The following is a 12369-nucleotide window of genomic DNA, read 5'->3' on the forward strand; positions in this document are numbered from 1 at the left end:
TCAGTGGTGAAACACTACTCTTTATCATCAAATATGACAGCACAAGTCTATTTCTCACAAAGTAAAATATGATCATACAGATTTCAAAATGTTCAAGGTGTAATCAGTGTGTTAGCATGAATACTCACACAGCATGAGGCTCCTTGAACTTGCCAACCTGTTGGATTTGATACATGAGGTCTCCTCCGTTGATATATTCCATGACAAAATACAACCGGTCCTACAGGGAATTATGGAGCAGGAAAGAATAATGGAATAAACTCCTCTTTTTCCTGGTAGAGGAGTCAATTTAAACAGTAACAGCTGATAGGAGGTAAGTGTGAAGATAGGCAGAACTCATCTTACCATGGTTTGGAAACATGAGTGCAGCTGAGTGAGGAATGGAGGTTTGCCAGACAGAGCCAGAACTCTTTTCTCCACCATGGTGCACTCTACGTCATCGTCTTGGATCACCACATCCTTCTTTAGGATTTTGACAGCATACAACTCATCCGTACCTTTCCTCTCTGCCAGCATCACCTAAAGGGTGTCCGTAGAAATTAAACTCAATAGAAATTAAGTCAGAAACACACTTCTGAAAAGAAGTCTGACCTTTCCAAAGCTGCCTTTGCCCAGAACCATGATAAAGTTGAAGTCTGCGAGTTTGACACGGTCCTGATTGCCGTTGCTGTCGTACTTACAAACCGAGGACGAGGACGAGTCTGACGGCTTCCCTGGACCTATTTTTGCCCTCTGGAGGCAGTTTAGAACAACAGTGGAAAGAAAACCTAGTTAAAAACAAACGAGCTCAATAAAGTTCTAGCTTTTCTATTTGTCCGGATTTTACATCAATCTGCCGTCGTATCGACTCGCTCCCCTCTTCTCCATCTGGTTGGACAGGAACACTGAAGTATTCTCCTTCCTCCTGGGACAGCAGTTTAAACCTGAAGTCCGACATTCACACATACATTAGACGCTGCCTTTATTATCCTTCTTATTAAACATCGCAGTGCATACTAAGGATATTCAAACTCTTGAACCTTTCCACATTTTCACATAAAGACCTCAATCATCAATCTATGGTTTGGCATTTTTAGTGAAAGTCAAGAAAATAGCATTTTTGCAGCATCTTTTTTGAAAATATCTCAGAACAATCAGGTGGAAATCATCTCTGAAAATCAACTTTTAAGTTTTCTTAAATGCTTTTAGGTCTGGCCTTTGACTGGACCATTGTAACCATGGATATGCTTTCATCCAAACGGTTCTACTGGAGCTCTGGCTGTGTGTTTAGGATTGTTGTCCTGCTGGAAACCTAACCTCCATCTTGGTCTCAAAGTCTTAACAGGTCTCCTTCCAGCAGTACCTTGAATTTAGCTACATCCATCTTCCTTGTTTCTGCTAAAAAGTAATGCATCCCCTCAGCATGATGTGACAACCACCATGTTTCAAAATGGAAAAGGTGTTTCTTGACGGCTATTGTTTTGCATACAGATCAAAAGTTCAATGTTGGTTCCATATGTCTGGAGTACCTTCCTGCTGGGAGTCCTTCATGTTTTGTAGCAACTTTATTTAATTTTTTATATTTTCTTTCAACAATAAAAGAGAGATTTAAAAAAAGCTTAATTAATAGTTGTCCTGTCAACACATTTCCCACTTCAGCTGTGGATCTATTCAGTTATGGGCTTTTTTGTTGTTTCTATGACCAGACAAGAGGGCATTACCTCCTGTCTGGTCTATCAGTTTCAGTTTTACAATAGAGTCAAACCAACCAAACCAAACCCTTTGAAAAACCTGTTTCCCCTCTCATCTGTGGTGGTGCTGCACCAAGAACATCTGAAGGAAACAACACAAAAACCTCTGAAGAAGACACTGAGTGCAACTTCCTTCAGGGTTCCCCCACAAAGCTTGGTAGTTGTGATGCCGAGGCGGTCCACCAGCGACGCACTTTGTTTTTGTATTAAAAGATCTTAAGTTGACAGGAAATGTAAAAATATTATTGGGCAATTATATATGTTACTGGTCAGTGAAATGCCATTTAAAAACACAGACTGTTGCTATTTTAAACCAACAAATAAAAAACTACAATTAAAATAAACATGAATTATATCACTTTTGTTACATCCAAATTAAGTCAGCAGCTCCTGACTTAATTGGATGGAGCATCGGACCTGTTGGCCACGCTCGATGAGTCAAACAGTTCAAACCGCGCCGCAACGACCTCGAAGCGCCTCCACATAGACTCTGAATGTGAACCAGACACGCCTGATGTTCAAAACGCGTTTGGTATGAATGCACCATTAACAGCAGGAGGAGCCCCTCAATCTATTGTGTTCAAGGCCTCATACAGCATTGGCTCAGAGGGGCCGAACACTTTTGCACACCACACTGATGGTACCCCTGAAAATAATGTGACCAAAGTAACCATGTTATATTAAGGTGTGTCCACTACTTAGCATCACAGGTGTCTTGTAATCAGTCAGTGGGCCTATATAAAGAGCTACAGGTAGTCACTGTGCTATTTGGTGACATGCTGTGTACCACATTGAACATGGACCAGAGTGAAGGAAAGAGTTGTCTCAGGAGATTAGAAAGAAGATTATAGACAAGCATATTAAAGGTAAAGGTTATAAGACCATCTCCAAGCAGCTTGATGTTTCTGTGATGTTCATATTATTCAGAAATTTAAGATCCATAAGACTGTAGCCAACCTCCCTGGACATGACTGCAGGAGGAAAATTGATGACAAAACAAAGAGAGAAATAATACAAATGGTAAAAAAGAGCCCAGAAAAACCTCTAAAGACATTAAAGGTGAACTTCAAGTTCAAGGAACATCAGTGTCAGATCGCACCATCCAATGTTGGTGTGATCCAAAGCAGACTTAATGAGAGATGACCAAGGAGAACACCATTGTTGAAAAGAAATCACACAAAAGACAGACTGGAATTTGCCAAGCTACATGTTGACAAGCCACAAAACTTCTGGGAGAATGTCCTATGAACAGATGAGACAGAAACTGAACCTTTTGGCGAGACACATCAGCTCTATGTTCACAGATGGAAAAAGGAAGCATATCAATAGAAGATCACTGTCCTTACTATGAAACATGTAAGGACACCCTTTGCCCATGTTTCATGGACAAAGGGTGTCTTGAATCTGTGCAGAGTATAATGACATCTCAAGACTATCAAGGGATTGTAGAGAGAAATGTGCTGCCCAGTATCAGAAATTGTTGTCTTAGTCACATGCCATGACCCCAAACACACAGTTAAAAACATCCAACAATAGCTAAGAGGAAAACATTGGACTGTTCTAAAGTGGCCTTCTATGAACCCTGACCTGGATCCTATTGAGCATCTTTGGAAGGAGCTGAAACATGCTGTCTGGAAAAGGCTTCAAACCTGAGACAACTAAAGGAGTTTGCTCATGAGGAGTGGCCCAAATACCTGCTGAGGGGTGCAGAAGTCTCATGGACAACCACAGGAATTGTTTGGTTAGCAACAAAATATTAAGTGAAAGGTACCATCATTTTTGTCCAGATCTGTTTCATGAGTTTATTTTTTTAATAATTCTGTTGAAGTATGTTTAAAAAGCAAAGCAATGTTTGACTTTCAATTGTTCATTTTCATAGAATTTTTATTCATCATTACCTCTGTCAGATTGAAGTTATTTCTGTAACCATTGTGGGTTTCATTAACCAAGGGGTACCAACAATTTTGTCCACTTGTGTAAAATCGCAACAATATACACAGAATTCTGCAGTTGTAACATGTCAAAATGTGGAAAGGTTTCGGAAGGCCCAGGATATAATCTCTTCTCCTCACCATCCATCTACTCCTTGTTTCTGTAGCTCTGAGATGCCAAAGGAGAGTGATCCCATAAAGTCATTCCGGCTGGTCAAATCCCAGTCCCATACCTCCACTGACAGACGCCGGTCCTTGTCACTTTCTTTGAGCTTACTAAGAGATATCAACAGAAAGAAGGACTTATGTGAATGCTGACTCTTTTTATTTCAGCGCATAAATGAATCCTTTTTTTTCTGTTATTACAGTAAGCCAGAAAAACACTGGTAATCTTAGAGAATATGGACAAAACTATCGAGAGTCAATGAGTGTTGGAGGTGAGTAGTTGGGAGGTTGGGGTTTGCTTATGTAACTAAAAATGAGGCCAACCTTTCCTGTTTTTTAAAACAATGCCAGAAAAGGAACAAGCTGACTTGAAACCACTAAGCACAGACAAGAGAAGACGAAAGTCTCACAAAGTGAAGGATTCATTCCAGGTGGGGTTTAGGCAACATTTCATGGTCTTCGTCTTCTGCTTGCTCTCACTCTTGGGGTCGGGAATCAGCTTGAGCTTAACGTAGGGGTCTGATAGGCCGTTTGGGTCCATGGGCACCAGGTTCTTTGCCTCTTTGACTGAGGAGGAGAGGGCAGAGAAAAATAAGTTCAATGGAAAAAGAAAAGATGCCATATGGATAGTCTGGATTGGTTTCTGCTCATGCCTGTCTGCCCTGAACAGCTCTGCATCCGACAACATTTAACACCTGTGTAGTTTCTCTTCCATAATCAATCCCCAGCTGTCTACCAGAGGAATCTGGCACGTGGCTGCACATCCTGCTGGAGATGTGGGTCAATCGTTGGATAATTGAACGACTAAATGGACTTTCCAGTTTCAGTCTTAGTCTGATGGAGCGCTTTGCATAAAGGCTGTGTGTGCTTGTGGGGGTGTACGTGTAGGGGTGTGTGGGTGTGTGTGTGTGCGTACGTGTGTATGTGTGTCAAAGTGAAAACAAAGAGATGAATGGACAGAAAGCACTCAACTAGTGACGGCAAGAACGTCGTCAGTGATGTGGGCGGAGATGTGGATGCGTCCTCTCCTCTCCGTGTGATCCGTTCCACACAGGCTCGGGACGTTGGCCACACATCGCTTGTGGATGTTCATCATGCAGTCTGAGAAGCAAAAATATACACATCAATCACCACCTTATTAGCTGGCACATGGAATTACAACAGCAAAGTTTTTCAATTAATAACTTAAAGGAGATAAGAACAGCAAAACCTAAAGTATCCAGAGGAAGAAATCATTTTAACTACATTTTACTTTGCTACACATAGAGTCCCTTCCTCCTATAGACTCTGATCTAGAGGAGAAAGTGTTTGTAGATCAGGCAATTATGGTTTTTGGATTTCTGGTAATTTCTCTGAAAACTCCACAGTCTACATGAGGAAGTTGAAGGACATCCACCGATAGGGAGATTAGCTACAGTCTAACATAACTAACATAACTAACATAATGCTGCAGTCTGTAACTTTTCTAAGAAATATATTATTTTAGATATTTATTGAAATTGTCACCATCCTGTGACAGTATGGTATGAGTAAAAAAAAAAAAGTAAAAGGTTCAAGCTCCTCTGCTTTCTCCCACCACCAACTAAAAACCAATCAGAGCCAGGAGGCGGGTCTTAGTGCTGTCAATCTCCCTGTGTATAGTGCTGCTCTTGCTCCCATCTCCTTTTCTCCCTTGCTCTCTATAGCTAGTAGAGCCCGTCATAAATGCTAAGGCTAGTTAGCATGGCCACTGATGACAGCAGATAAACGGTGAGTTGTTTCTCTGCAACTCTCTAGTATATTGAGCAGCGTGTATATGAGGTTGACTGACAGCGCTAAGACCCTCCTACAGGCTTTGATTTGGTTGTTTTTGGTCAGGATAACTTGACAGCAACATTACTTCTCTAATATTACGGCTTGTGATTAGCAGCACCAGGTTATTAAAAGATATGAAGCAGCAGGGATGTACTATTTTTTTCTCACACAGCTTTTTCAAGTTGAGGTGTTTTTTATTTAATAACTAAGAAAATATAGCTTTAGACTATATTTAAATAAGGTTAGAACCTGGTAAAAACCAGATGATTCTAAGTCCTGATGTGTAAAATCAAGGAATTAAAAGTGTTTATTTTGACTGAATCAACAGGAAACATCGTCTGACTATCTCCTGCTCTGATTGGTCTCATTGCACATCAGACTCCTGTTTAACGCAGAGTGTGTTAGGAAACTTTCTAACATTCGCAACACTTGTAGTTCACTATAGCCATAACTAATAAAAAGAAATTTTATTCTTAAAGATTAGATGTTTCTTAACAAAGATAGAAAAAAAAACACACAAAAAAATATGACTATAAAAATGAAAAACTATTTTGCAGAATACATCAAAACCAGAAGAATAGCAAGAATAACAAACCAGAAAAGAATACACAAAGTTGATTTTTAGGTCATGAATAGCAGGCAGCCTATGTACATTCTCATTCTGTCCACTAGATGGCAGACTCCTCTGATCTTCCATGTCCAATCATTGAGCTCCAATCACCAATCAGTGGCAGGAGGAGATGCTCTGAAGATGCTTTTCTGTTGTTGTTGGATCTTGTGTTAAATCTGATCTCACATCTTCAACAGAGAGAACTCCACACACATCGTTCCTCCCACTCACAGCACAGCTAAACAGTTCAACTGATGAATAAACTAACAGTTTCATGGATTCATGCTGTGTGGACGCACACAAATGGTCTCATTCAAAACATTATACATCTATTTGATTGAATTAATTTGAACACGAGAATATTTAGAGTTTTTGTTTCTCATATTTTGTTGCCCTAATAATTAATATTTTCATATTTCAGCTATTTTTCCCCAACAAAAGCACTTACATAAAAAACATAAAAAACTATACATTATGCCTTTTATGAGTCTTAATCCCAGTTACATTAAAACATACATAATAGTGGTTTGGTCCTTAAGTCGTCTTAAGTCTAAGCAAATGAGAATTGAAATTAATGTGCTTCATGCTTCGGTAAAGCTCAATAATGGCACTAATATTATACACAGCAGTCAGTTTCTGCAAATAAGATGCACTGGATGTGTGAGCACATTTTGGCAGGTAGAGATTAATGCAAAGCTTACAGCAGATACTGCAGGGACATCCTGATGTCTGGGAAATGTAGGTCCATCCTTCTACAGCTTGAGTTCACTGAAGTGGAAAACTAGACAGGTTCCAATCTTCATATGTGGGAACCTCATAGCCAGTGTAATATTGTAATAAACCAAATGCTTGGTTTTCATTTGCCATGATAAAGTAAATGAACAGAAACAAGAGCTTGAAATATCACCATGTGTGATGATTCTAATAGTCTCATCGTTTTTTAACTGAATTACTGAAATAACTTTTGATGCTGTTCTAATTTATTGAGATGTACTTGTGATCTAAACGTAGACATTGTCCAGTTTTGATAAACAACTACACTGAAATCAGCTAATCCACACTAGAACTGCCAAACATTCCCAAAATGGGAATCTTCGTCTAGGTACCAGAGAGGGGCCAGTTTGGCCCTCCACGAGAGGGTGTGAAGAGGCGCCTTTGTTATGTAAATAAGGCCATTACTGACAATGACAAAGGACAATCAGCGTGAAAGTTGATGTAGTGAGTTTGGCTCTCCTCCCCCCTCACATCTACAGGGATGCTAATTAGACCATTCAGAGTCGTCAGTTTGGCCACATTTGGATGCTAATAACCCAGTTTGGCCCTCTCTCGGTAGTTCTAGGAAGATACCCAATTTGGCCCCTCTTGGTAGATATAGGAATTTCTCAAAATCCTGGTAGCCCTAGTGTTAACATGTTTCTAACAAACTTCAGTTCTTCATGCTGAACCAGGAAAATCTCTTGTATCTGTTCTGTCCTTGCTCTAACAGCAGTGGATGTACCAAAGTTTTCTATCTGGATACGAGGTTTATACAGACCCACATAAAACTAGACCTGTTGGTAAATTATGTAAAAGAGGCTGTTGTAGTGTATTCATTAGCAGGCTGGGTCAAAGTCCATCACTCAGTGGGCACTGAATGGTGCAATGAGGAAATAATATTAATAATGGTCATGGTTAAATAGAGGTCTGCAGAAACACACTTCCTGTTTATATCAGCAGTAAATAAAACAAAGTGAATGAATATAAAAACCAGACTGAGACGGTGAATTCAGAGATGTAATGCATGTGAATTAAATCTGGGCAGAAAGCAAAAACACACAACCAGGGTTAAGCAACCAAAAAGACTGGGAAGCTGAAAAGAACTGCTGAAAAATCATAGAAATGTAATGTCATGACTGCACTGTCTGATCAAATCTGTGGTTGTCCAATATTAGGAATACCTACGAATGCCATTTTATTGCTGCATGTTGTTTGCAGTTAATCCACGTTTTCTTCTCTTCCCAGACGTTCTGTGATCATCTTGTTCCCATAACGCTCCATGAACTTTAGAATCTCAGTCTAATCTGTCCAAGATGCGAGGGTTCCAGGAACATCCATCCATTCAACTGATATAATGAATACATGAAAGGGATGCAGAGCAAGACTGTGTGACCTCTGAAATTAGAGGTGCACCTATTTCAGTTTTCTGGTTGATTGCTGATTACCAATGTTTAAAAAACTTGACCTGCCAATTCCAATTTTAGCTGATACTGACTTTTTTGTCAGAAATGTTGCTATATTATTTATTTATTTATTTATTTCAAACATGATAGTAGTACTAAATCATGCACAAGAACAAGGAATGCAAAAGACATATTTTTGTACCACAGCAATCTTAACATGCTCGAAAGGGAGTAGGAAGAAGTAAGAAACGTATGAACTCCTACCCCATAAACTCATACAATATATTCGGATGGGCCCTGATTAATAAATCCAATCAAAAGTGAAACTAAACAGGTAAATTAATTTTCCATTTTATCTGGGTGTACAGATGTCTAAGTATATACATCCATACCCACACAGTCATATGAGTTAACCTCAGTTTACATAAACGTATTAGCGCCATCTCTCACCCATATTTCTATATCTTGTGAAAATGTCCTCCTTATATTTTCTTTTAAATTGTATTACATTTTGACTTTGTTTTAACTTCTCATTTAACTTGATCCATAACTTTACCCCATGAATTGAAATACAAAAGCTCTTTCTTGTTGTTCGTAAACTACGAATGCTTATGTTTTAGTAACCCTTTATGTTATATCCCCCTTCTTTTTCATAAAACATGTTCTGTATGAGTTCAATTTATTAGATGCCTTAAACATGATTTGAGCAATTTTAAATTCCACCAGCTCTTCAAATTTAAGAATTCTAGATTTAAAGAGTAACAGGTTTGTGTGCTCATAATAACCAACATTATGGATGATTCTAACGGCTGGTTTTGGTAGGATGTAAAGAGCTTTGGTAATTAATTCCCCACACTTCTGAACAATATGTTAAATATGGCAAAATCAGAGAGTTACATAGAATATGTAGTGGTTTATTATTCAGAATATGTCTAGCTTTGGCCAGGATTAATATGCTTCTACTTAGTTTATTCTGTAAATGTTTAATATGAGGTTTCCGACTGATTTTGTCATTTATTATTACACAGAAAAACTTAACATAAACCCTTTCTAGAGTTACACCCTCTGTCTGAAATTGAATTTCAGTACTTTTGTAAAACTTCCCAAAAACCAGGATTTTAGTCTTGTCCAAATTTAGTGATAATTTATTATTATCAAACCATTTCTTTAATTTACTGATTTCTGAGGTGACTATGTACAGAAGTTGTTGTAAGTTTTCACCAGAGACTAGAATATTTGTCATCAGCAAATAACACAAATTTTAATACATTAGACACTTTGCTTTTGTCGTTTATATACAAATTAAATCAAACTGGTTCCAGTTCTGACCTTTGAGGTTCCCCACATACAATCTCCAGACAATCAGATTCAATCTCTCCCATCTTCACAAATTGTTTTCTGCTTTTTAAATAACTTAATTAAAATATTATGATTTATTGAGTCAAAAGCTTTCTTTAGATCTATGAAAACCCCTACTGCTAATTTCTTACTATCTGTTGTGTTGGTAATTTCTTCTGTTAAGTCAGTTACGACTAGTGATGTTGACCGATTTGCTCTGAATCCATATTGATCACTAGTGAATGTTTGTCTAGGAATTTTTCCAGTTTCTTCTTAAAAAGTTTTCCTAGAATTTTAGAGAACTGTTTGAGAAGAGAAATAGGCCTATAATTTGTGATTATTGCCAGTTTTATACATTGGTTTGATCTTTGTTAATTTCATTTTGTTGGGAAATTGTCCCGTTTGGAACGATAAATTACAAATGTAAGTTAATGTTTAGAGATACTCTCTAAACATTATCATTTTAATTGTTTTCGTGTCTAGATCATCCTGGTCAGTGGATGCTTTACTTTTACATTTATTCATAATATCAGTGATTTCTTTCTCTTAATGGGGTTAAGATACGTTGAACTTGTATTATTCTCAACATAATTTAGATGAGTTGCTGTTTTTATTGCAGGCATTTTTTCTTCTAAATGAGGTCCTATATTCACAAAATAACTATTGAATTAATTTACAACATTCTTCATATTTGTAATATCCTGGTCATTATCTAAAAAATACTGTGGATAATTGTTACTGTTTGATGTTTTCTTGACACAATTTAAAATGTTCCATGTTGCCTTAGTCTTATTTTTATAACTATCCAATAATTTATAATAATATTCCTTTTTACGTGCCTTTATAATATTAGTTTACTTATTTTTATATTTCTTATATTTATTTTCTGATTCAGAAGCTCTATGTTTTATAAATTCCCTAAAAAGTTTGTTTTTTCTTTTTATTTTGAATTTTGTTTCCTTTTGTAATCTACTGCTCATGTTTTTGCTTGCTTTTGATCTTATTTTCCTTAACTGGGCAGTTCTTATTATATAGTAATTTAAATATTCTTAAAAATTCTTCATATTTTGAATTCACATAATTTATTCTATAAATTAATCTCCAATCATAAGTCGTCAAATTATCAAAGTGCCTTCAATGACTCTTCTGACCGAACCGTCTGTATTGTGATCTGATATTTTGATCAGATTTTTTGCAGTTAGTCATAGACTGTGAACGCTGGTAAATGATCAGTTATGCCATTTATTAATATTCCACTAATTAAACTATTTTCAAGGACATTTGTAAAAATATTATCAGTAAAGTTGCACAGTGCGATGTAATGTGACTGGGCCTGGTGATTTTAGGATACAGGCTTAGAATGTATATGGCGTTAATAAATTCTTCTGTCAATCTGTGTTTATTTGGATTTAGAATTTCAATGTTAACATCCCCACAGATAAATGCAATTTTTTGATGAACATTTATACATTTTTCTTCCATCCAGTTATTGAATATTTCTATATTTGATCCAGGTGCTCTATAAATGCAACTCATAAAGACATTCTTCTTTGTTTCCATGAGTATTTCTATAGTCACACTTTCAAAAACATTATCCATGACAGTTGACATTGTTTCTATCGTCTTAGAATTAATGTTCTTGTCCACAAAAAGAGATACACCAACTCCATTTTTGTTTTCTCCATTTTTACAAACCATTTCATAACCGGCAGCATAATCCTCCCGTTGTCATGATTTGGGTGGTGAGGCAGAGGCAGCAGACCCAGGGTAAGATGAATAAGATGGTTTAATAATGAAAGTAGTCCAAAAATCCAAAAACATACAAAGTCCAGGCAGCACAAAGGAGCGGATGCAGAAGCTCGCAGTTAGTGACAACAGGTACTGGACAAATACGATGAGGACCCGAAGAGGAACAAAGAACACAGGTGGGGTTAAATACACAGAGGGTAATCAAGGAGACAAGAAACACCTGGGAACAATCAAGGGGAGACAGTACAACACGGAGACTAAGAGACCAGAAACTCAAAATAAACACAGATACGGAACAGATCCTGACACCTGTCCCAGTGATAAAGGTAAGCAACACTGTGTTCAATGATAGGATAGTTAGCACAATTCCAGGGAATCTATAGAGATTTTTCCTGTCTCTCTGCTCTTTTTAGAATTACACAACAAAAATATATATTTACTACTGACAGAAATTTAAACAATCTTTATAAACAGATAATAAACAATAATAAACAATAGCCTCCTGTCAGTCCAGATAGACCTACACAACATGGTGACAGCTTTAACTAGAAGCATTTTTTTATTAAAGTTATATACTGTAGCTTGAACAAAATGCACCTTTACAGCATTTTTGAGAAATCTGGATTGCTTTATGTATATTTTGCATGTTGCCTATGACTGTTGCTGATGGAGAGACATATTATAGCTAATAATATTAAAAGATTAAGCAACCTATTTGCTTACTGTATGCAGAACTGTTGCATGTAAAATTCACTATCTGTAAATAATAGCTGTGTCCGAATTCAGGGTCTGCATCTTTCGAAGGACCCGATCTATGTATGACAGGTCCTTCGCAGACCGTGGATAAACGACAACCGGAAGAGAAAAGCTGTGAATTTGGACAGGTCTAGCCT

The 12369-nt window shown here is 37.4% G+C and overlaps 1 protein-coding gene across 2 annotated transcripts in view; it reads right to left on the reverse strand.

Annotated features, from left to right (window-relative positions):
• LOC114145501 (protein kinase C beta type-like) overlaps nt 1-12369 on the reverse strand; it is an 80849-nt gene that overhangs the window by 19833 nt on the left and 48647 nt on the right. For both annotated transcript variants that reach the window (XM_028019124.1, XM_028019123.1), the window contains exons 5-11: nt 4799-4927; nt 4237-4393; nt 3803-3937; nt 827-923; nt 592-732; nt 346-519; nt 129-220 (exon numbers count right to left, since the gene is read on the reverse strand). In XM_028019124.1, coding sequence (XP_027874925.1) covers nt 129-220; nt 346-519; nt 592-732; nt 827-923; nt 3803-3937; nt 4237-4393; nt 4799-4927 — 925 coding nt within the window. The remainder of the gene's footprint in view (nt 1-128; nt 221-345; nt 520-591; nt 733-826; nt 924-3802; nt 3938-4236; nt 4394-4798; nt 4928-12369) is intronic.

The sequence above is a fragment of the Xiphophorus couchianus genome, chromosome 5, assembly GCF_001444195.1.
Source record: "Xiphophorus couchianus chromosome 5, X_couchianus-1.0, whole genome shotgun sequence".
In the NCBI taxonomy this organism is placed as follows: Eukaryota; Metazoa; Chordata; class Actinopteri; order Cyprinodontiformes; family Poeciliidae; genus Xiphophorus; species Xiphophorus couchianus.